Genomic DNA, 25,333 nt, shown 5'->3' with positions numbered 1-25,333 from the left:
ACATGCTCAAAACACGGCTCATGTTCCTCTGCGCCTCAGGAGCAGTTATAACCCTGGGGAAAGCACGGAAGTTCCGATTCAACCACCCAGCAGAGGCTGCGGTCCTGCGGCGGAGGAGACAGGTGAGCAGGCTGTGTGTGCTAGGAGAAGTAGCCCCTCTGTTTCTCCTTTCTGGGGGAGAAGCGTGAGCTTTTGCTGCTTTCGGGGCATGGTGATGATGGCAGCCTCACTGTGAGTTCTTCCTGGTTCCCAGGTTGGAGAGGCCGTTGGTGGCAATGGCTCTTTGGAGTGGCTGGACTTGGACGGAGATGTCACTGCCTCTCGGATGGGTCTCTACCCTTTGCTTTGGAAGGAAAGGTGGGAAACTGCTGCTCTTACTGCGGTGGGACCTACTGGCTTTGCTTCTTAGTCCATCCCAACATAGAATGGAGAGGTGATCAGTATAGCAGCCAAGGTCTGAATGAGGCCTGGCCTGAATTGACTTGGGCAAGCGATTGGAAGACGCTGAGCTAGCTGCTCAGTTGTAGTTGGCAGGGAGGTGGTCTTGGCCCTTATTTATTTCCTCTCTGGTATTTCAACTTTCTTCATCATTGAGAAGTGCATCATTTTATATTCCCCGTGACCACTTTCCTCCATCCACAAGATTTAAGTGTGTTGATAAAGATGCTTGCTGTTGCTTCTGAGCTTGCCTCCCTGTGCCCCTTTAGGTTCTGGCCTGCCTCTGTGTGAGCTCAGAGTATGCGTCACTTAGCTTCGGGGACTTAGGGCTTCCTCTGAATTTTTAAAGATAGTGTGTGACTGAGAATCCTTTTTTCTCATAACCAAGGGTCCAGAACTATGTATAAGAGGGACAGGAATGCCAGGAGCCATATAAAAATGTCTGGGGGTTCTATCCCCATCCCCACTTCACCTACATTGTAACCATGAAGCAGTGAGTCAGAATTGTATATGTCATTTGTGACAACAAATTTTCGTAGTTATGCTTCATCCTTTTCTACACCAAACCCTCTTCCCAGACCGAGAGGCCTCGCAGAGTTGATATGGGAGCAGTGGTACACTCTGCCCATAAGCCAAAGCAGCCTCTGGTGTGGGGACCCCTGTGGGAAATGTCAGTGGCGGGTTCAGCACCTGGGAGATCACTGGTGTCGGGAGGCTGCCCAGGACCTGGACACAGGGTCTTGGGAGGGTTGCGATGGCCCTTGGTGTCTTGTCTCCGTGAGAAGAATCCAGCAGCTCTTTCCTCACACAGCAGCATTGATGGCAGCTAAGGACAGTCTTGGGCGTGACCTTGGTAGTGAGGGTTGTGGAATGCAGGGAGCAGAAGCACCCTGACCCAGAGCATGAACGCGAGGCAGCTTCTCACAGACACTGCAAACAAAGGCTTAAGGGAAGGTGGTGCAAGTGTGAGGGACTGAGGGTTCTTGGGGTGACAGGTAGGTGGGGAGAGCTGTCCCAGAGGGGAGAGTGTCAAGGATGAGGGGCACTCGAACTAAGGCTGGAGCTCTTGTTGTAGCAGAAAGGTCCTCCTTTGTGTAGCAAAGCCGTGAGGAGGCCTTGTTTAAGGTAAGGTTTCTGTTGGGGAAGGGGCATTTCCCGGTGTGCAGAACTTTACAAAGAATGGCCACCAAAAAAGCAGTGGAAGTGGAAGAGAGACATTGGGGTTGGGGGCAGAGCCATATCCTGGCTCTCCTGTGTGGAAGCCCTGTAATCTTAGGCAAGTTGCTGAACCTCTGAGCCCATTGTCTCACCTCCAAACAGGGATCCTGCTGACTCTCCCAAATACCCTTGTGACAGATTCCAGGGTGAGTGGTGTGGACTGCTTTGCAGGCACCTGACACACCCCCAGCCCCCACTGCTGGGAGGCTGTTGTGAGGGGCTTCCCAGGAAGGCTGCTTCCCTCAATTTCCTGCCCTCCCATCTCAACCCTGCTGACCCACCTACCCCAGAGAGCACTGCTCTTCTGCCTTTTATGCCTTCTCAGGCTCTCTGTCTCCAAGGGCACTAATGTGACCCTTCGGAAACACCAAGAATGTGGACTTTCATTCAGAGAGGACAGAGAGGGTTTTCAGGACCAAGGCCACCCCTGCCCACTGCCTCCCCTGTCCAGCACCAGCTCCAGGAGCTCCCACAGCCAACATCTGTGTGCCAGCCTGTGGAGGTGGTGTGCCCTGAGGGCCAAGCCTGTGACTGGACAAGGGGAGCAGGAAGGGAGCCAGTCAGAGCAGAGGGAAATGCATGTGGTCAGCTGAGCTCCCAGCCTGGGTCTGTGGCTGTGTCTCCAGGAGAGCCTCTCACGCTCTCTTGGGTGGGGATGGCTCCATGTCCCCTTGTCACAGGCTTTCCCTCATGCACTTATCTGGAGGAGAATTTGTGGGGAGCCTGCAAGGCCGGGGCTGACTCCAGAGCCAGGGGAAAGTGACCAGTCGGCCCCTTTTCCTCAGTGCAGCAGTGTGCTAGACCAGGGAGCAGTGTGTCCTGCGATAGTGTTTGTTGTCCCTGTGACTGGCACTTTCCTGTTTGAAGTTTTTAGAGCTTAACCTTAAATGCCAAGAGCCCGGGAGGCACTGTCGCTGCCTTAGTGAGTATACACTGCTGTGTTCTGCTGCAGAAGGGGCGGGGGGCAGTGGAGTCCTGGCACACACAGGACCAGGCAGCTGCTGGGGGACGCTGGCGCCACGGAAGATGAGGACAGTCATCTGGTGGAGACAGTCCCTTGACTGGTGGTTAACTGAAGGCTTGCCCTTGGTAACCTACCCAGACATGTAGCACAAGGTTGGTCGTTTCCTTTTCACCTGTTTTTTGGGAGCTTGGCTGATGTGTTTAGCAGAGGAGTGGTTTTCAGTCCGATGACATGTGGCATCTTGGGTGGACACGTTGTGTCTGAAGTGATGATGCCAGACAGCCCATCCTTGCCGTGTTAGGTCTGCACACGCCAGCTGGCGAGCTGCTGATTCTCTGAGGGGCAGGGTACAGGGAGAAGCAGGTTGTACACTCGAGGGGTGGGAGACAGCAGAGCAGGGACGTGAGTCATCCCAGGGAATTCCCAATAAAGACCACCCTTTGCATCTGGTGGTCTGTGGGGCTTAGCTAGGTCTGTCTAAGTCCCCCTGCTGGGCTCACGTGTGCAGTTCAACCGTTTCTGTGGACAGACAGCATGTGGATTAGTAATACAGGCGTGATACATAGTATAAAATGTTTCCCATTAACTGCTTTTTCTCTCTCCGAGTCACTCGTTAACTGGTTTTCTATTTAGGTGGCTACCCCGGCCTTCGGCCACATATGTGACCGAGGGTGCCTTCCTTCTCTCCGTGTGCTCCGCTGTGCATATTTGGCCTTTCCCAACGGCACAGCTGTCAGCATGCTTCCTCCTGAGTATGCTCAAGGGTCTGTGCTATCCTGGTCCTTGGACCTACTGCAGATGAGTCACCACGGTGGTTGTGCCAGGCCCCCTCACTGCCAGCCGTTGTTCACTCTCCTCCACATCGTGCTTCACTGCCCCGCTAAGACTGTAGTGAGAAACCTGACTCTAAGACAATGGCAGCAAACATTTTCTGTAAAGGATCAGACAGTATTTTGGGCTTTGCAAGCCATACCCTCTCTGAGGCAGCCCTAAAGCAGCAGCCCTAAAGCAGCCGCCCTAGGCAAGATGTGAACGAATGGGTGTGGCTGTATGCCAGTACAACTTTATTTATAAAAACAGCTGCCAAATGTGGCCCACAGGCTGTAGTTTTCAGACCCTCTGTGATTTCATTCTCTACAAAGTGGTACATCCTCCCAAAAAAGAGCGTCCTCAGAGCACACTGCTCATCCTGAGATTGATCCTAGTGTCAGGCCTCCAAGTGAGCGCTCCCAGCTTGGAGTCACGCATCCTGGGGTTGGCGTGAGGGCTGCAGGCTGGGTGGGGGGCCCGATTCTGGCTTCTTGTCAGTTCCTGAGCTCTTCCCTGTCACCCCTATCCCACTGCCACCTGGGGTCTCCCTTAGAAGCAGTTGGCACCCTTAGAAATCTGAAAATCACAGATGGACACCCAGGCAGCCATAGCACGTGAGGTCCTTGCTTAGAAAAAGACCAGGAGTTGCCCCAGGGAAGGGTTAGTGTGGAGGAGAAGCTGCCAGTTTTCAGAGGAGGAATCGGACTATCCATGATCATAAGGAAACCTGGCAGCAGAGTCAAGCATGGCCACCATCTAGAATTCTTTTTGAGCTTTTTATTCCAGGACATACAAATTATCAACTCATGGCTAATCTTGTTTTGTTTATACCCCCACTGGATCTAGAGGGAATCCCAGACATATCATTTCACCAGTAAACACTTCTGTGCTAAAACTCTTGAGCCCTATCCAGTGTCTTCCACTGAGAACAGGGTGGAGGCCGGCTCTCCTTGGCCCCTCCCACGCATGCAGGTGCAGCTGTCAGTGCACACAGGTCCTCTCTTCCCTGGCCTTCCTCGCTGTCACAGGGGCTGCTGTCTAGGGCATGGGGTGCAGCAGTGATCTCTGAGCTCCTGGGAGCTTCTGGTCCCGCAGTGTTTTTTGGGCTACTATTCTAGCCAGTATTTCCAGGAGATTTTCAGCAGACACTTTTTTTTTTTAATTTTTTAAAGGATAAAGAGTCTTAATTTAGCTAAAATGTTTTTTTTTTTTTTTTAAATCTGCTTTACTTTCCTGGTGATTTTCCTTAGCGAGAATGAAAATGTAGGTTTCTGTTAAACCTATACCTCTAAGAATATGTTAGTCCAGTGGCCGTTCTCCTATCCTGCACTGTGACATCATGAGCTGTCTGTGACACTGTGCCTGCTCGTCCCAAGCCCAGGAGGGTAGCTGCCAGTCCAGAGCCCTCTCTAGCCTGTTGAATTCAGGGCACTCTCAGGGCGCTCAGACTGCCACCAGCTTGTCCTGCGCTTGGTTTGCATCTCCTCTGGGTGACCTGTGGCCCATTCTGTGACAGAGGAGTGCTGGGAGAACAGGGTGAGGAGGACCACCCGCAGCCGGGGAATGGAGCGACATCCCACGGGGCCCAGATTCAGCAGCAGCAGTGCTATGCAGAGGATTTGAGGCAGCACATCCTGGCAGGAAGCATCAGAGCTGAGCAGGAGCTGGAGTTGGACCAGGCTGTCCTCAACCAGCAGATTAAAGACAGTAGGTGTCCGCCACCTAGGGTGTCTGCTCACCTTCTCCTTTATGCCTTTTCATGCTCCCCAAGGCTTCTGCATTCTCTCCTTTGTTTTCTTTGTGATATGATGGAATCCTTGGCTTTGGGTGTTCTCTCTCTCCTTTCAGAGACCGGAGGCTCTCACAAGGGGCTGGAAGCAGAAATCAGGACACTCACTTCTTTATTGTCTATAAGGATCATGGGCCCCCTGCACCCCTCTCCTGCACACACTGGTACATGCTTTACTGCCAGCCCTGGCATGTGCTCACTGCTGTGCTGAGGCCTGGGGGTGCTCCTCTGCCTACGCTGTGGGCCCCGTGACCCCCATCCTGCAGCCACCCTGGCCAGCCCCTTCACTGCAGACAGGGCCAGCCATGGCTGGAGGTGTCTGAAAGCAGGCAGCCAGGGGCAGGGAGGGAGGTGCTGACATTGTCTCCGGGTGTGTTTGGTTGTCAGACCAGCAGTGGCTGCTCAGAGAAGAGACCTGGCTGGCCAGCTTGCAGCAACAGCAGCAACAAGATTGTGTAGCAGAGAAAGAGCTCGAGGCCTCTGTGGCACCCGATGCTTGGCTTCAGACAGATGGTGAGGCTCAGCCACCCCCACTGTTCCAAAGCCAGAAGCGAGCGGCGCAGCTACAGCTCCTGCGGAGACACGCTCTTCGGACAGCAGAGCGGAACGTCTGGCGAAAAACGGCCACGTTCCAGCTAGAGAGAACCATCGAGAAGCAGAGGCTACTGGAGGCCCAGAGGAGCTTGGACCAGCTCAAGGCATTGTGCTGGCTCCAGGATGACAGCACCCAGCAGCCCCCAGACCAGGTCCCAGGGCCTCGACGTAGAAGCAGAGCAGCAGGTTGCAGTTCTTTGAGCCTCCAAAGGCTTTGCAGCCCATACTCGCCCCAGCTGCACAGGTACAGCCACTGGAAGCAAGTGGGAGCTGCGGAGTATTTCAGGGCCCTTGGCTGAAGTTTACAGCCTTGTTGCCCAGGTAGTGTTCTTTGCTTCCTAGGGCCTCAGTCTCCTGAATCTGTAAAATGGGGAGATGTGTTTCCTGCACTCTTCCCCACCACCTTTTTCTTTCTCTCTAATTTATATCTTCTCTGTAATATATATCTTTCTCTTCAGGCTTCTTCCCTTCTTTCTCACCCTCAGGGCAGCAGCTCTTACTTCTTTGGTGATATCTTCAGCTCATTCTCCATCTGCTCTTTAATCTCTGACAGTCCTTGTGCATCTCCTCGTGTACTTTGTACCGTCACCTCAATCTCATCATGCCTGAAATGGATTCCGTCCTCCCGACACAATCCATCCCTCTCCCTCCTTTGAGCTTGCTGACCTCACTTCCAGCCTGGTTGGTAGAATACTGCCTTTTTGATTCCTGAGTTCAGTCTTGGGATCTTTCTGGTTTCTTTTTTCCCTCACTTCTTATATTCAGTCAGGGCAGTTTGTGTTTCTTTTTCTTCTATTTCTGTGTGTATGCTGTCTCCCAGACTCCTTGGAGCAGGATCTGTGCCTTATACCTCTTTAGAGCTTCAGGACCTAGCACAGGTGCACAGTTAATGTCTGTGTTGTGTTTCTCACCTCTCTAGTCTTCAGAGTATAGTCAGGATTTTTTTTTTAACTTTTTATTATGAAAAATTTTCAAACATAACAGTAAAACCCAGAACGTGTGTTAAGGCAGAAATCTGTTAGAGAAGGAAACTAAAATATTTTCCACTAATCGCAATAGAAAAATGCTAAGACCACACCCTGTCAAAGGCAGAAAGCTTGTGAGATCCAGAAAAACAAGGCGGTCCTGTGGGGTTTCAGCTCTCACAGGTTTCACTGTATGTGCAAAAACTTTGAAAAATGTATCCTATATATGAAGTATGTAATAACAAATTACCAACCTTTTCATTATAAAAATCAAGTGGTTTTAAACTAGTGCAAAGCCATGTATATTAAAATGGGCTCTAAGGAACAGGAGCTGGTTGAATGGATATGGGAAATCTGGGGTAGAAAGGGGGAGAGTGTTGTCACATTACAGGGATTGCAACTAGGGTCACATAACAATGTGTATGTAAATTTTTGTATAAGAAACTAACTTGGGCTGTAAACTTTCACCTAAAGCACAATAAAAAAAAGACTCTTACTGTGCCTTTGACAGGGTGCAGTCTTGTTTTTCTTGGTCTTGCAAGTTTGCCAGCTTTGACAGGTTCCATCTTTTGCAGATTTTACTGTACAAAATTGAGAGAATACTATTCCCATTGCCTGTATTCAGCAGTTATCGAGATTTACCACCCTTGCTTTATCTCCCCATCTTCTTTTTCTGATGAGGTATTTTAAAACAAATCCTAGACATGTCATTTCAATCTTACATCCTTAAGTATGCACCTCTAAAAACTATGGACTTGTTTTATAACTGCTGTGAACCTTTCTTATAACCACAGTGTCAGTATCACACATAAAAAAAAATCAATTACTCAGTCTAATCTCATAACTAGGCCATATTCAAACTTCCATTAATTGCTCAAAAATGCCTGTTTACAGTTGGTTGTTCAATCAAAATCCAAATAGAATTTGCACACTGCAGGTGGTTACTACGTCTTTTGCATTTCTTGAGATCATTCCTTGTGTTTTATTTTTGTTTTTTCATATCACTGATTTGTTGAGAAAGTTGGGGGTCAGTTGTTTTGTAGAATGTACCACTCTATAGATTTGTCTGTTAAATAATTCCTCTGTTCTTCATATTTCCTGTTAACTGGAAGTTTTCCTGAAGGAGTGATAAGATTCAGTCCAGCGTTTTTATGAAGTAGAGAAATTGAGGGACAGGGTGTACCTGTGCCTCCTCTCAGAGCCAGGCCTGTTGACCACAGTTTCCTTTTGTACCTACAGAGCTTTTCTCTGGCTGTGAGGACTGTAGGAGACAGCGATACAGGGTTTTTAACCTCTTTCAAAGCAAACTAAGTGGAACTTTGTATTCCCTCTGTCAACAGGAAATAGGGGGCCTCTTACTTTCTCTGAGATGGCTTTCCTTGTCTCCACAGTGTTCTCCTGAGTCAGGATCCCTCAACCCCGTTACCACCTATGCCTGGCCCCACTCACCAAATGTCAGAGAAAACTCCGTCAGAAGAGCGTTTGCCCCAGACTGCTTCTTACCCTCCAAGGACAAGGAGTCTCAACAAAAATGACCTCTGTTCCTCCACCCAGGGGCAGCTCTGCACAGCCAGGGGAGCCTTGGCCATGAAGGAAGCCTCAGCTCCAGGCACCTGCTTCACTATGCGCCTCGAGTCTGCCAGCATTCAGGAAATGGAGAGGGTGGGTAAGCAGCCTCGTCAGAAGGCGTCCCAGGGCTCGGCATCACTGAGCCAACCAGCTAACAAGCTGAAGCCAGGGGATGAGCCAGAGGTCCCCACCCCTACCTCCCAGAGCAGAAGGGTTAAGGGACCAGCAGGATCGGGCTACACACAAGCTGGGTGGCAAAAAGAAGGGGCCCTTGCAACCCACAAGGCAGCCAAAGGAGCCAGTTGCAGTTCCTCACATCCCCGTGCACCTAAGCAGATGTCTGGGTGTGAAAAGGCAGCCAAGACTTTCCGGGCAGAATCCAAACCAAAATCTCCAAGCAGGGCATCAGAAAGGCAGCAGAGGGTGCTGGCAGATAGAGCCAGAGGCGCTGCCAAGAAGTGCTCTCATTTGCCTCATGGCAGTCCTTTAAAGAGGCGGTGCAGTGCAGGGGACCCAGATACCACGGCCCCACTCACAGACTCCAGCCCTGTAGTGGGTCATGCAGGAGAAAAAGACGATGATTTATCTGACGCAAATAGTGATTACTCAGTGGATTCTCTCTCCTGTGTCTATGCCAAAGCCCCGGCAGAGCTCCTGAAGCCAGAGGACCCGCAGGGGAAGAAGCCAGAACTCCCAAAGCCAGAGAACTCCGAAAGTGATGACAGCCAAATATCTGAGGACTCACTGGCTGAGAGGGGGTTCCAAACCCAAAAAGACAGTCCTGAGGGCACTCATCTTACCAGTGGCCCTGGCTCCCACAGGGCCAGGACGAGAGCCTCTGGGAGGGGCTGTGGCATCCCCTCAGATAGTAGGCTGCTCACTCAGGCTCACAAGACCTTTTCCTTGGACAGTCTGATTGATGCTGAGGAGGAACTGGGGCGAGATCAGCAAGAAGAGCCTTTCCTTGGCTCACCTGAGGAGATGCCCACGGAGACCTTCTGGCACCTGCAGAACTCCGATGTGTGTGCATTGGGCCAGGAGGCAACGAGCACTTCATCTTATCTCGATCCCCCGTTCCAGCCTGATTGGAAGCAGCCCGAGTCAGCTGTGGAGGCATGCTGCTCTGAAAAGGCCAGCTCTCTTCCAGGCATGCTGCCATCCAGAGGGAGCCCGCTGATGTCCATGGATTCCTGGTTTTCCTGTGACTCAAACATGAACCCCAGCAACCCCCCAGGAATAGTGGGTTCTTTATGTCCAAGTCCTGATGTCCAGGAATTTCAGCTCTGTGGTTGGGAGAAGCCTGGGTACTGGCTAAATATGGAAGAACTAAAGCCATCGGGTACAGCAGTCCAGCCATACAGCTTCACAGGGCTCCAAGGCAGTGCTGAGCTACCCTGCAACGTAAGAGATGGGTACACAACCCCTGCTTCTGCTAAGTCCAAGCTGTCGCTCTGGGGGACTCACAGGCTTCTTCAGCCAGGAGCTGACGGCACCTTTCAGGGAAGGAGTATTCCTGACACAGCCCAGCAGGGCACCTCTGAAGCATCACACAGCTCTAGTGTGTCCAGTGTGTTGGCTGCCTCTGCCGCCTCCCTCACTCACCTAGGCAGCTCCTGTGCGTGGGACTGGTCTGCCCTTCAGCAAAAGTATCTGCTGGAACTGTCTCATCCTGTTTTGGAAGCTATAGGAGAGCCCAGGCCAGCTTTCCCCTGCCTTGAGAAAGACTCTGGTTCCCTGGCCCAAGCTTCTGGCAAAGAAGGAGATTCTCTATTGCCAGTTGGTTCTAGGGTATCGAGCAATGTGGATTTCAACTACTTTTCCATCCATCTAGCCAAAAGTAGCGATTTGAGGGCAGAGAAAGATCAGGACAGTTTGAGTGCCAAGTTAGAAGGTACTTCAGATTTCTTGAGAACTAGCGAGAAAGAGGCGAGTAATGATGAAGCTTCTTCATTAGACTTAGAATTGTTGGCTTCTGGAACCACAAATGCACAAGCGTTTGCAGGAGAGAGCAAGATAGTAAATTCAGTGACAGAAACATGGAAAGTCAAACAGAGCAACTTGGGAGAGCACTGTGAAGGTAGCAGGAAGCCTGGACTGATGACTTCCTCCTATGATTGTTTCTTCCTTAAGAACCCTTGTCACCGTACTGGCACCATGGCCACCAAAGAAGACAGTTGGCCCCAAGGCTGGGTGTCTCTCAGGAAGAGTATTCAAGACCAGCCAGGGCAACCAAGGCACAACAGCCACCACCCCCTCCAAGAAGAGAAGGCAGATTGCCAGCAGAGCACCAAGGACACAGATTTTTCCTTTGCCTTTCCCTCAGATTCAGAGCTGTACCTGCACTCAGCTCCCCGGGATCCGTTTCCCTCTTCCCTGCAGCCACCCCCCTTAGAAACTTTCTATGTGACCAAAAGTAGGGATGCCCTGACGGAAACTGCCTTAGAGATTCCAGCGTGCAGAGAAGCAGGGGTGCATTCTCCACCCCTCAGGGAAGCCTTGGGCTCCAGTCTTGACCACCAAGTCCTCCACGATGCTTATTTGGAGAATCATTTGCCAGTGCTCTTAGAAAACCAAAGTTCCAAGTTTGCCTCATCTCGGCAGGTCACAGCAGAGAGGCCAGTTGACCTGAACACTGGGGAAGCTATGGGAGAAGTATGGAAATGCCCTGCAAATAGTAAAGAAAGCCACAACGCAGTTTACTTTTCTGTTGCTCAAAACGGACATCATCTCTCTCCTGCCAGCACAAAAGCACGTGAATCTGAAAATCAAGTTGGAATTTTAAATAAGAAACAGGGTCTTCCAGCACTCAAGGAGGGAGAAAAGGCCATTACCCCGTCCTGCTGCAAGGCTTCCTCAAGCCGTTCTGTTTCCGGGAAGCCTCTCTCTGTTGGTGAATCTGGGGAAGATGCACAGGGTCAGAATGCAGTCCTGAGGCAGAGCCAGGCCTTACATATGAACAGGCAGTTTCCTTCTGGGGCTAGGTCTGATTTCATCTGTAAAGCCATCAATTTAGGCTTTGAGAAGAACATGCTAGGAGAAACTGCTATTTCTCTGAAGTCCAGAGCAGTAGATCACAAAGCCGGCAACCCAGTGACAGTGGCCCAGGATGAGAGCCCTGCCCACAGGTGGAAAGAGAAGCATGAAACTGGGCTTCTTGGAAAAGCTCTCCATTCTACAGACAGCGCAAATGAGCCTAAGCTTCCGGGGGCAGACTCGACATATGGAAGATTCCAGACCATTCCATCCTCTCAGGAAAGAAACCTCAATAAGTGCCAACTACCTGGCAAATCACCAGAAAGGACAAAGGAAGAACCTTCTGGGGAAAAACAGAATAAAAGAGTTAATAATGATGATGAAATGGCGAGGCTGATTAGGAGTGTAATGCAGCTAGAACATAGCATCTTGGAAATCGAATCCAAGCAGAACAAGCAGCTGCGGGCTTCCCACACACCAGGGGTCAGAAAGGAGATTATGTTCCACGACTGGGAGAAGGCTGACCATGTCCTGAGGCCAGGCAGCCCTGGAGACCACTTGTCCTTCAACGATCATCCATGTTCTCCAAAACACCACGATGATGTTATCTCGAGGGATTGTGACGTCAGAGAAATGAAGGAGCTTAGCAATTGCGTTGGGAAAGACCCCCAGGTGCAGAGCCCCTTCAAGGCAAGGGAGTATATAGAAGAAATTCAATTTGTGAGAGAGCTCAGCCACCCAGCTACTTCAGAGAGCTCTGCCGAGGACACTTGGGATTATTTAGGGACATGTATAGCTCCCAGAGGGCTCACCAACACTTCCCTTCACCCAAGGAGAGTGATAGCATCGGCCAGGGCTCTGCCACTGCAGCCCAAGCAAGAGAGGTCTTCCGAAAATGAGGGTGAGTTGTTAGACGCGTCAGCTAGCCCCAAAGAGCAGCCATATAATTTGGGAAGTCTTACGGAATTGAAGACTGTAAAAGTTTTCCATAAAAACCAAGTTGCTGAACACATAAGCAGTTCCAATCAAAAGGAGCTAAAAGTTCAAGGCAGAATTGAAGAAATGACTGTGCAAATGGGACGGAGCCTACAGGAGGAAAATAAACTGGTCTTATCACATCAGAAACTTCCTAGTCCGAGCCAGCTTTATATGAGCAGATTCCTCAGCCAGGAGACCATCTGCCCACTGCTGAGCCAGATAGACTCTTCTTCTGCAGCGTCTTCTCACCAAGACCTGACTAAAACCTTGCCCTTGAATTCTCCGGGATTGCCAAGGAGCAATTTTTATGCACCTGACACTATAGGCATCTTTTCAGTTGACTATGTACTAGATCCCACAGTGTTTAAAATTCATGACAGCCCCTTGGTAGCTCGAGTCGGGCATCAGGACCAGAGTGGAGATACCAGAAGCCACAGCCCTCGGGGATATGTTAGAAGGATCACCTCCGGGGCACACCCTGGTTGGTGTGGATCTGCGATCTCTATGGCCATAGGATCTCACGGTCAGTCTGGTGCACCAGAGAGCATTTCCCTTGAGGAAGGGGGCAGGGTATCAGCAAGCACCACCCCCCAAGACCAGGGAAGGGGCTTCAGAAGCACCTTCATGGACTTGAGTACCAGGGAGGGTTTTGCCCCTGAAACAGAGGCAGCTACACAAAAAGAAATAAAGAGAGCCAGTCCCCTAAACAGGGTCTCTAGCCAGCTTGAAAAGAGGGCCAGCAGTCCCTTAGAAGAGGTTGGCTTCCAAGACAGAGAGGCAAGGCAGAAGGCAGAGAATGAGGCCAAGAACCTCAGTGTTACCAGTGATGCCTTCTCAGCGCCTGCCTCCTTGACGGAAGTTCCCGGTCCAGAGTGCAGGATACGGGAGTCCTCTGCCCACACATCGTTGTGTCTGGCTCTGTTGGAGGAGGTCCGACAGGCAAAGGCCCAGGGAAAACAGCTCAGTGACTTTGTGGCTAGGAGGACAGTCCTTCCTTACTATGCAACTTTACTAGAACCTGAATGTTCTTCATGGGTCCCCAGGAGGCCTCGGTATAAACACACGGACCAGACTGTGTTGGACAGAACCAGGAACGAAGGTGAAGCACGGGGATTTCACGTGGCATTTCTGTCTGCTGCACTGGGACATCTGGTGGCTGATGAGAGGAAAGTCCTCCAGGCCACACCCCTCTCTGTAGAGAGCTTCCAACTTCTTCCCAACTCGGAAACTCCTAGAGGGACCTGGCTGCCGTCACAGGCTTCCTCCCTCGTTGGCCCTGCTCTAGGCAAAAGCTGTTGCACTGGAGAGCTGAGAAATGTCCTAGGAGTAGGTGAACAGTTTATCCCTCATTCTAGTATCCCTCATTCTAGTTCTTTTGAAGTCATAGAGAAACAGAAAGAAGCCACCAGAACATCTTCCACCCCTGGTCCTTTGGGCTCACACTGTCCTTCAGCGGCTGTGGAGGACAGGAAGGTAGAACCAGAGAAAATGGTACCTGCCTTGTCTTTTCAGGCCCCCTCTGATGAGTCTGGCATGATTCCTCATGCACCAAGTTGGCTAACTGCCTGTGAGACCACAGATGATACACTCCCTGACCACCAGGAGAGCCACCCTGAGCACCTGGAACCTAGCATTCTAGGCACCACACATGGGGGAGGTTCAGGGAACTTCTTAGTGACTGTACAGGCAGGAAAAACAACCTGTTTTGAACATCAGTCTGTACTCTGTGACGTTCAAAGGTCTGCATGGCTCTCAAGGCCTCAGCAAGACCATGGTCAATGCCTTAGAGCTTCCACAGGCTTAGAAGAAGGGAGGGCAAGTCCCAAACAAGGTTCCCTCAGGTCTGAAGACCTGAGAAGGGTTGAACTTGAAGATCCCTCACAGCAGCGTGTGAACTGGAAGGGGAGTGTTGGGTCTAGGCTGGCAGAAGCTTGTAGGTCTGGCAGCAAACATCCCAAGTTAAGTTCATTGCCAGATCAAAGACCTAGCCCAGGCCCCGGGGGTGTTGGGGAGGAGGCCTCATTCAGATGCCCAGAGAAAACTTTAGATTGCATTGTCTCAGGGACCATTGAAGGCAGCAGGACTCCCAGCCCATCTGGGGGACTAGCAGAGAGCCTAGCTCTTCCGTCCCTGCAGCTGTGTGACTCTCAGCACATTGCTTCTCATGCCTGTTCTCCTCACTCCTCCGCTTTACTGTGTTGTGGAGGTGGTGACCTGCAGAGAGGGACTTCCAAGGCTGCCCCGAACACTGTCCACCTGCCCTCCATCATACCTTCCAGAGGCTGTGGCATCGATGAGAGAGAAGCGGGCCATTCCAGGGAACCTGACGTGCTCTTGGCACATGGCCTCAAGGCCAGAGGTATGAATATGGAGTTCGGGCCAGCACATTGCAGCACTCTGGAGCCCCTAGAGACAGCTACTGTCTTTTCTCTGGCTCAAGGCTGCAGTTCTTCTTTGGCCCCTGATAGGAGGACAAGTTCCCTCGGCCACTCAAGTGCTGATGGAAGCTCAAGGTCGGCAGGAAGCCCTGAGAGAAAGTTTGTTGAGAAGAAAACCAGCACAGAGTCTGAGGCTGTGCCACCTGTGGGCATGTGCTCTGAGTCACTGAGGCAGCCTCAGGACAACTGTGCAGGTGGCCAGAACACACAGATGTCTCAAACTCAGCCAAAGCCGTGTGCAACAAATGGGGCCCTAAATGCCTGCCAGAATTTAAGTGAAGGATCTGTTGAGAATGAGCTGGTGGTGGAGCCACAGCATGGGTGTTTAGAAAATACCTTCAGGTGCCTTCCTGAAAAGCCACAGCTTTCCTCTGAGTCCAGGGATGCCCAGGCGGGGTTTGTAGCAAGGTTAAACCACACGCAGAGTACTCGGGTCGACTGTCCCTGGGAGGAGGAGGAGCAGCAGAGAGACCAGGCTTCAGGTGATGGTGGAAACCCTCTTCAGGGTGGGAGTCCCCCACCTTCAGATGAAGATGGCTTGAACGGTCAGATTAGAGATGCCAGGACAAAGGAAGAGGCTGTGCCCAAGCTGGAGAGGTTCTCACCAGACTTTGAAGACTCGGCCACTGTGCGTTTGGGGCAAAATGGACCACCTTCTCCCATCCAGCCCTGCTCTGGCAGGGGACAATCACCTTCCCGTCATCGGGGCTCGGTTCCTGTGATTGCAGTCTTCTCTGGCCCCAAACACTCCCTTCGAGCCCTTCCCAGACCACAGTTCTCTATGGTTAGCTCTTCTCGGTCTCTTCAGGAGCTGAACTTGAGTGTGGAGCCTCCTTCCCCCACAGATGAGGACCCACAGGGACCTAACAGATTATGGAGCCCACATCCTAAGGACTGCTGCTCAAAAGAGCTGGTGGCAAGCACTTCTCTGAAAGCTCAGCACTGCAGTCAGAAAGCCTTGTCTAATTTAGACAGTAGGATTGCTGATCATGGGCCCTTGAAACCTGCCACCCTGCCCTACCCAGCATCTTCAGCCCTCTCATGCCTGCCAACCCAAGATGTCCTGACCAGTTGGATGCCTGGTACTCTGGAGCAGACCTGTGAGGGAAGTTCAGAGAAACCGAGTGGCCAGACCAGGCCAACGGAATGGCTTTCTGGGGTGGACAAAGGAGTGCTGCACTTTGACTCCAGTGACATCAATCCATACATCCTGCCCTGGCGTTCAGAGGGGCCTGAGCGTGTTGGCTGGAAGCAGTGTGTGTTTGGCAGTGCAGTCAATGTCTCCTGCAGCCAGACACCCCAGGGCCTGGCACCATCAGATGTGGCCCCAGGCTCCAGCATAGACAGTGGCCTGGAGGACCAGAATTCCCCCTTTCACTCCCACCTTAGCACCTATGCCAATGCCCAGGACCTGTCAAGCACACGTGGCAGCATCGAGAATGCTCTGGCTTCAAATGAAGCTTCGGAAGTATGGGGTTACTCGTTTGCCTTGGGACGACCCCACTCCGTGACAGGCCATGAAGGAGCAGACAGGCGATCCCAGATCAGGGGCCCCCTTGATGAAGCAGGCCTGAGGGGTAAGTCCCCCTTGACTGAAGGAAGTGCCACAGGTCCAGTGGATGAAATCCCGCGGCTGTATCCATCAGCTGCAGACCACACTGGGGGGCAGGCCAGGATGGGCACCCTTGAGCAGGGCACACAGACCCTAGACTGCAGGCTCCGTCCAAGCTGCACTGACGTCTCCTCTGCCATGCCAGAAGCCAGTGCAATGTCAGTCTCTCATCTGGCCTCGTGGACCAGCATGCACAACCTGTCTCTCCATCTCTCACAGCTCCTGCACAGTACCTCGGAGCTGCTGGGGAGCCTCTCCCAGCCAAGTGCGGCCAGAAAGGAGCAGAACACCAAGGTGGCCCCAGGGGAGGCTCCACAGGCCCTTAGGATGGACAGTTGTACTCAGACCGCTGTGGATAAGGGCAGCCAGACTGACCTGGCCTCACTGCCTCTGCCCCTCCAGGTACCAGAGGCCAGCAACGCTCAGGAAGCGAATGTGACCCTTGAAGTGCTGGGCTCAGATACCTTGACAATGTCTCCAGAAAAGGGAGCTGTCCCAAGGGCACTGGAGAAGAGAGAGGCAGAAGAAACAGCATGGAAAACACCAGGGTCCTCAGATCTTCGGGAAGAAAGCATCCACTGCAGGCCCCAGAGGCCTCTGGTACTTCCATCCCATTTGAGGTTTCAGAAAGACCCCCTTGGGCAGAAGCTGCCTTCTGTGAGCCCCCAAGATTCTCCCAATGTGGCCCTGGCTTCTAGCTCCCAACAAGAGACATCCGCTTGTCTGGCTGTCAGCAGCTCTCGTCTCAGCATCTGTCACTCCTCAGGGCTCCTCCCCAACACTGCAGAGGCCACTGGGGAGCCCAGGGTCCAGAAGAAGCAGCCAGGCCTCATGAGTGCCTTATTGGTGGACAGGGCCTCCTCCCCAATCCTCATACTTAGCGCCAGTGCCCAGGGGTCGTGTCCCGTCCCAGGCACCTTGTCTATCTCAGCCCTCTCACCCCAGCCTCTTGAAGGCCACCAAAAGCTTGACATTAGCCCAGTCCCAGCACCTGTGGATGGTTACCCCCAGCCCAGCGATGAGGCAGTTGACTTGCCGGGAGTCGATGCTCATTGTGGAGGAGGCAGGGGTCCCTGGGAGAGGAGTGATGAGAGGCCCTTCCTTGAGTTAAGCTCGTTAAGCAGCCCACAGCACTGCCCAGAACTCCCAGATGGTGTCCTAGGACAGCCCCCTCAGCAGCATCAGCCCAGGACCACCCAGGCAGTGCCCACCTGGGTACAAAGGAGCACACGGCCACCTCTGCCTCTGAGGAGCAGAAGCCATAGGCTGGCCAAGAGCTTTGTGCCTGAGGAGGTGGCTTCACCAGACTGTGACCCACTGAGCAGTAGGGGGCCAGCTCCGTGGCAAAGCAGGACAGAAAGTGGGAGTGAGCGTCCAGCACTTCTAGTGGGGCCACAGCCCGCTCCAGGTAACTCTTCTCCATGGGGAGACACCAGGCACCTCAGTCCCTGCCCCGTCTCTGAGGAAACTGATACGACAGTGCTCCGAGATTCCGCCTCAGGCCCGGCTGGGGCCCGCCAACCAGAGGGGCTGTGGAGCCCCACTTCCCAGACCTGCATGGCTTCTGAGCCCTCGCACCACAGTCTGAGGGACCTCCCGGTGCATAACAAATTCACCAACTGGTGTGTCCTTTGTGGTGACTCGCCTGTGGGACTGGGTGTGACTGAGGAGCTGGAGACCAGATGTGATCTTGGCTCTGGCGAGCAGGGAGAGAGACCCCCCCACGCTCCTGAGGACCAGAGCCAGGCTCCCGAGTGGCCTCAGAGGGAGCAGATCCCCCTGAAAGTTGGGGCCCAGAACCTGTCACTCAGCCTGGAGCTCACAGAAGCAAAGCTGCACCGTGGCTTCGGGGAGGCAGACGCCCTGCTGCGGGTGCTGCAGAGCGGGACAGGAGCGGCGCTTGCTGCTGAGCACCCAATGCTTGCCACCTGGGAGGAGCTCCATGCCCGGTAAGGGCCCCCGGGAGTGGGAGGGCAGGGGTGGGCCCAGAGGAAAGAGCCCGGGAAAGCTGAGAGCCGGCGGTCCCTCACCCCTCACTCAGCTCACCTCACCCCTCAGCGGTCAGAGACTGGTCTTAAGATTGGAGAAGGGCATTCAGGGCCAGCTTCAGTGAATTCACCATGTTTTGTCTCAGGCAAAAAAAAGCCATCCAGACCCTTAGGAAAGAGCGGGCCGAGCGACTTCAGAACTTCCGCCGGACACCAAGTCTCAGCCGCCAGAAGCAACTGAGCCTCCTGCCCAGCATGGATTTCCCCAAGTGGGAGCTCAACTTCCCTAGCCGGCGCCGAGATTACCTGCAGCAACTGAGGAAGGATATTGTGGAGACCACCAGGCACGGGGGGACCCAGAACCCTGTGGGGAGCGGGCTGTGCGGGCGAGGGGAGATGGGCTGGAGATTTTAGCTTCCTGGAGAGTGGAGGCTGCAGCTTCCTTTGAAAGGAGGGACTCCAGGAGTCTGCCCTCCATGCCTGTGGATGAGTGGAGGGGACATGGATGACTGGGCATATGGAAAACAGGATGTGGGAGGGAGCAGAGGCGAGAGAAGTCGTGGGGAAGGGTGGACAGTAGCTTTGACGTGCTGTTCAATGGTGCAGGCCTGGGCCTCAGAATGGCTTGGTTTTCTCCTGTCCGGCACCCTCTCCTGAGGATGTGGAGTCAAACTCTTAAGACCCTGTGGGCAAAGGGAAGCTGGGTCCTTTGAGAAAGGTGTTGAGCTAACCTGGGGTGGGTAGGCCAGGGCCATCACCCACCTGCCATATGAGAAGGCCTCTCTTCACCCCTGTGATGGTCCCCAGGAGCTCAGAGGCTGTACCAAGGTCTGCTCACCCACCCTCTGACATTGAGCTGATGCTGCGAGACTACCAGCGGGCCCGGGAGGAGGCCAAGGTGGAGATCGCCCGGGCCCGGGAACGGCTGCGGGAACGGACTCAACAGGAGAAGCTGAGAATCCAGGAGCAGATCGTCTCCCAGCTGCAGAGGGTGGGGAGCGGGCTGTGCCTCTGGTATTAGGGGAGGCGTGGAGCCTGGGCTAGGCGGCCTCCGCTGTGGCTGTCTGTGAGTCCTGGGCATAGCGCTTGGAGGAGGACAAAGGACCGTGGTGCTCGCTCAAAGCTGCACTTTCCTCCAGCATCCCTGGGCCAGCATCTGGGAGAAGGAGATTTGGGGATGTTGTGGGGTGATAGGGAAGTGTGAGGAGTGATGGCTTTGGGAAGGGTGGGGGCATGAAGCTGAGGAGGGGGTACTGAGAGGTGATGGGAGCCGTGGAGGTGAGAAGGGGTGGTTTTGGAGTAGAGGGCGTGTGGGCAGAGGGTACGTCCGTCAGAAGCCGGCTGACGCTGTTCTGTCCTTTCCAGGAAGAGGAAAAACTACAGACTCTGGCCAACTCCAGCCCCCTGTGCACCAGCTCCAATGCAAGCCTCTCGTCTGGTGTCACCTCTGGCTATGACAGCAACCCAGCCTTGTCAGGCCAGCTGCAGTCCCCAGACACCCTGGTGAGTAGGCCAGGCCCCAGAGACAGGACTTGGGGCAGGAGCTTCCGCCTCTTGGAGTCCACTGCCGGCATGAACGAACGCCTTTAGCTCTGTCTTCGCCTTCTGTTTATTCGTCCACTCAGCAGATGTTTATTTTGTAGCTACCACTTTAGGCACCAGGAATAGAGCAGTGAGCTTGCCCTTAAACAGACTGTTGTTGTTAGCTGCTGTGGAGTCGATTCCGACTCATGGAGACTCCACGTATGCAGAGCAGAGCTGCTCAAGGCTGTGACCTTTTGGAGGCAGACTGTCAGGCCTCTCTTCTGAGGGGCCTCTGGGTGGCTTTGAACCGCCAGCCTTTTGACTAGTAGTCAAGCACTTAACCATTTGGGCCACCAGGAGCCTGTTAGAGGAGATGAATATTAAACAGTTCATTATTATTTAGTTGCAATAAGTTCTATGAAGAATGGGTGTTAAACCAACACAAAACAAGAGCTCTGACCTAGTCTGGTAGGTCTGTAAAGACTCTGAAAAGTGTGTGTTTAAACTGAGCCAGAGGGTGAGATGTAGTCGCCTAAGTAAAAGCTTAGTGGCAGTGGTGCTGGGAGAGACGTGGGGTGGGAGAGGGGCCTCAAGAAAGGCCTGAGGAAGGAAGAGTTTGAGGAACTAAAAGAAGGCCAGTGCGGCTGCAATGTGAAGAGTAAGATGGGAGAAGGACATGAGAAATGACTAGAAATGGCCAGACCAGGTAGCCTGTATTGGGCATTCTGGCCCCCTTCTAATCCATCTGACCTGTTGCTCCCTAGAAGCGATAAAAAGCTGCCAAAAAGCTTTTAAACAGAGGAGTAAAAATAATCAGATGCAAGAGAAGGTGGCAAGAAGGGATATGGGTAGCTCCCAGGTGACCACAGTGAAGTCAAGATGGCCACTTGGTTTGGGTACTGACGGTGCAAGTGAGCCATTGTGCATGTGGTGGAGGGAGGCCTCTCCAGGACTTGGGGATTGATCGAGGCTGGAGGAATCAGAGCGACACATGTCTTTGGCTTGAACAGCTGAAGGGGTGACGATGGCAACAATGAGACAAGGGCGTGGAGGAGGAGGACCCAGCTGTGGCCAAGGTCATGAGTTTAGGTTTGGACTTGGTTGAAGGCACCTGTGAGAAATCCAGGGGGAGCTCTCAGGTGGGCAGGTGGAAATAGAGATCTGGGTGGGGCTCAGAGGTCAGGTCTGGCTGGGGATAGAAATTTGAGATTCATTTTATACATAAAACTTTACATGTTTAAAAAACAATCAAGCGCTAGCAAAGGTTGTGATGTACATTTTATAATCTTTGTTTTACAGTAATTCTGCAGTTTTCAGCTTGTCTTTTTCTTCCTTGAGCCAATTGTTAAGAAAGATAATTTCTTTCTTTTTTTAATAATAATTTATTGTGTTTTAGGTAAAAGTTTATGCAGCAAATTAGGGTCCCCTTCACAATTTTTATACAAATTGTTCCATGCCATTGGTTGCAATTTTCACGGTGTGTCACTATTCTCATTATTTGGTTCCATTTGCTCTGCTTCCATTGCTCTAGCTTCTCTGCGTCTCCATCCCTTCTCATCTCTGCTTTTGGGTAAACGTTGACCCTTTGTTCTCCTATAGTTCATTGTTTAAGGGCACACATTACTCAAGAGTGATAAGGAAAGATAATACCTTAACAAAAAAGCTTTTCTAGTAGAAAGGTGCTTGTTTTCTGATTTTATTAATTTTTAGTTTGCTCTTGACCAGAGAATTTACGATTTTAGAGAAAATAGGATTTTTTTTAAGTTGTTAAGGTTTTTACTGTAGTCATGACTATTCCATGGGATTTAAATTATTTTTATAATCTGCATGCTGTGCTCTGTGTTATTTCTGCTTTGGGGTGTATATGTGTTTCCTTTCTGATAAAATGGAAGACTTTTTAAAAAATTCTTTTGATGATCACTTTTGTATCTTTGACGAGTTTTGATTTAGCAGTTTTAAATGGTATCTTTTCACTTTGGCTATAAAACGTGTGCTTATCAGTATATTTTCTTTGTCACTCACCTCTCCTTTTTTCCTTTCTTTACCTCTTTTTAGTTAATAGGATTTCTACATCATTCATGTTTGCATTCATGGCATTGTTCTAGCCCTTGTTTTAGATGAAATGCACACTTCCGGTCCTTTCCATTGACTCTTTGTTCTTCTTTATTAATTCTCCCTTTGGTAGTTTCTTTTTTTAATTGACATATAACGAACCATTTGCCAGTTCGACAGATTTTACATGTATAATTATAATTCAGTGGCATTGATTACCCTCCTTATGCTGTGCTGCCATCGCCACTGTCCTTTCCCAAATTCTCCCACCATTTGCAGGAACTCTGTGCCCCCTAAGCAGTGACTCCCCCTTCTCCTTCCCTCCCACCGCTGGCAACAACCAATAAGTTTTGGTTTCTGTGTATTTGCCTGTTTCCCATAAGTGGAATCCTCAGAATTTGTCCTTTCGTGATTGACCTATTTCACTCAGCATTATGTTTTCAAGGTTCATCCATATGGTAGCGTCAGGACTCCATTTCTCTTTATGGCTGCTTCATACTCCATTTTCTGTGTGTGCTACGTTCTGTTCACCCATTCACCTGTTGACGGACATTTAGGTTGTTTCCACTTGGTGGCTACTGTGACCAGTGCTGCGATGAACACTGGCGTGCAGATGTCTGTCTGTCTGTGTTTCTGCTGTCAGCTCTTTTTGGTATATATCTAGGATTGGGATTGATGGGTCATATGGTAGTTCTGTGTTTAACCTCTTGAAAGTACAGCCAAACTGTTTCCACAGCAGCTGTACCATTTTGTGTTCCTACCAGCAATAGATGAGGAGCCTGGTTTCTCCACAGCCTCGTGAACACTTGTTCGTGTCCTTTTTTTTTTAAACAATAGCCATTCCAGTGGGGAAAAGTAGAATCTCATTGTGGTTCTGATTTTACGTCTCCCTGATGGCTAATGGGAACCCTGTGGTACAGTGATTAAGAGCTACGACTGCTGACCAAAAGGTTGGCAGTTCAAATCCACCAGGTGCTCTTTGGAAAGCCTATGTGCCCCTAAGGGGCAGTTCTGCTCTGTCGCTATGAGTCGGAATCTACTTGACGGCAACGGGCTTTTTTTTTTCGCTATGTTCTCTGAGTTCATGTTTGAAAATATTGCCTTAATATGTAAATGAAAGTTTGGCTGGGTATAAATTTCTTAATATCCATATATATAAGCATTTGCCTGTGTGTAAGAATGTCCGTAGATTAAGTTCCTAGAAGTGAGATTACTACATCAAAGGATTATGTACATTTTTAAAAAATATTTATTGTGCTGTAAGTGAAAGTTTATAAATCAAGTCAGTCTCTCATACAAAAACTTGTACACACCTTGCTATGTACCCCTAGCTGTTCTCCCTCTAATCTGACAGCACACTCCTCCTCTCCACCCTGGATGCCCTGTGTCCTCACAGCCAGCTCCTGGCCCCCACCCCTGCCTTCTCATCTCCCCTCCAGCCAGGAGCTGCCCACATAGTCTCACGTGTCCACTTGAGCCAAGAAGCTCACTCCTTGGCTTTGGGAATGGTTCCTGTCCTGGGCTAACGGAAGGTCTGGGGAGGGTTATGTACATTTTTTAATTTTGATAAATATTACCAGATCATATCAATTTGCACTCTGAGATAACGTAGCAAGTGCCATCGCCCACCCCGCTTCTCTTCCGCCACTCTGATGAGGGAGGAAAGGATTTCACTCCATTGTTCACCTGCAGTTCTGTTCTTATATCTGAGTCTGAGGGTCTGTCCGGACACTTCAGAGCCTGTCCTCTGGCGGCGACTTCCCATGAACTGTGTGTATTTCTCCGTTGGTTTGTTAGTCCTTTAGCTTTCCGGGAAACTTCTTTATATTACGAAAATTATCCCTTTTCTGTCATTTGAGATGCAGTGTTTTTTCCCTAGTGTGTTGTGTATTTTTACTTTGCTTATGGCATTCATTACTATGTGGACAATTTTAATTTTGTGTTGTCTAGTTTTTATCAGTCTTCCACGGCTTCTGGATTTTGTGCCCGGTTTACAAAAGCATTCCCCACTATGAGAATTTTTTAAAATTTGTTTTCTTGTAGTAGTGTTATTCATTTTCCCTCCCCTATACATCCTCGATCCATGGAGAGCTAACTTGGCATTATGTATGAGATGGGCCTTTGATATAATTGTTTTCAGGTGGCTGCCCAGTCTTTGCAATGTCTGTTTATTCCACGGAGATTTATTTTTGGGCGTCATCAGTGTGGCAGTAAAAGCAGATGAGATTACCCAGGAGTACCTTGGCAAGTGAGGAAAGAGGTCCCAGGCCCAAGTCTTGAAAGAATTCTAAAATATCAATTTATGGTTGAGGAGGATGAGCAGGCAAAGGAAACCGGGAAGGGGCAGCCAGAGATTAGGGAGTCGGGGAGCATGCATGTCAAGTGAAGGGCGAGTCCCCGAGCTGACCCTGCTCAGGGGCTCAGTCACATGAGGACAGGCAGTTGTTCAGCAGATGCAGCTGCTGGGACGTCAGGTGGCCTTGGTGACCACTGCCTTGGAGGGCTGAGGCGCATGCAGTTTGGAGTGGGCTCCGCGGTGAGGGGAAGGCGGGAATGGGGACGGCAGAAGCGGCAGGAGGTTTACCTGTGATGGCAAGACGGCAGGCAGGCTGCAGTGAAGGGAAAAGTGGCATCAATTTTAAAGATGGGAGAAGCTGCGTGTTTACATGCTAACAGGAAGGGGCCAGTGAAGAGGAAGCGATGGAGGAAACCAGCAGAAAAAGAGGTTGTGAGTAGTGAGAGGACCCAAGATGTCAGCCGGAGAGCTGAATCTCGGGTGGAAGGGCCTGGCGACAGCAAGGAGAGCCCTCAGGCGGGGAAGCAGGAGGGGGTGGACATACAGCTGTCTACCCCTCTTAAGAATCTATGATAGAGCTGGGCTGGTGGGTGCCTGTTAGATCAGCTGAGGTCAGGGGTCATGTCGTTGAGGAGCTATTGAGGTGAGGGTGGGAAGACCATGTCACAGATCCAGAGGATCGTCCCCATCTGGCCCCAAATTGGGACCTTTGGCTGCAGCTGGAGTTGGGGCCAAGGGTTAAGCTTGTCGTAGCTGGTTGTCCTTCTCCACCTCACCAGCCCCTTGGGCTCTGTTTGCTGCCTACACTGAGCCCGGCTCCAGCATGGCCTCACTCCTCCTGCCGCAGTGATGAGTGGCCTCTGCGCTCTGACACCTTCCTCTTGGCAGGCTGGCAGAGGCCTGGTGGCTGCCAGGCCCCGTTTTGTTCTGAGCCCGGCTGGACTCTCCTCCATAGACCCTGGATCTGTGGCCGGCAGGGCGAGGAGAGGTCCGGAGACTGGTTTCTGTCGCTGCCGACCCTTGCGGGCATCCAGCCTCCTGTAATTCAAATGCAGGGACCATCTCTTCAGTTGAGCCATCATGCTGGAGATGGCTGGGTGCAGAGGAAATACTCTGTGCTTGCTT

The 25,333-nt window shown here is 51.6% G+C and overlaps 1 protein-coding gene across 22 annotated transcripts in view; it reads left to right on the top strand.

The window, feature by feature from the left end:
* Nucleotides 1-25,333, top strand: part of STARD9 (StAR related lipid transfer domain containing 9) — a 113,982-nt gene that overhangs the window by 85,772 nt on the left and 2,877 nt on the right. For 18 of the 22 annotated variants that reach the window (XM_064292084.1, XM_064292076.1, XM_064292085.1 and 15 more), the window contains 8 exons: nt 40-122; nt 254-357; nt 4,947-5,137; nt 5,607-6,057; nt 8,170-18,297; nt 18,483-18,680; nt 19,144-19,327; nt 19,702-19,839. In XM_064292084.1, coding sequence (XP_064148154.1) covers nt 40-122; nt 254-357; nt 4,947-5,137; nt 5,607-6,057; nt 8,170-18,297; nt 18,483-18,680; nt 19,144-19,327; nt 19,702-19,839 — 11,477 coding nt within the window. Of the gene's footprint in view, nt 1-39; nt 123-253; nt 358-4,946; nt 5,138-5,606; nt 6,058-8,169; nt 18,298-18,482; nt 18,681-19,143; nt 19,328-19,701; nt 19,840-25,333 lie in introns of those variants that run through there. The other 4 variants (XM_064292090.1, XR_010323104.1, XM_064292091.1 and 1 more) reach the window with 4 other exon arrangements.

Source organism: Loxodonta africana, chromosome 10 (genome assembly GCF_030014295.1).
Source record: "Loxodonta africana isolate mLoxAfr1 chromosome 10, mLoxAfr1.hap2, whole genome shotgun sequence".
Lineage (NCBI taxonomy): Eukaryota > Metazoa > Chordata > Mammalia > Proboscidea > Elephantidae > Loxodonta > Loxodonta africana.
This window is presented reverse-complemented; position numbering and strand designations above follow the sequence as displayed.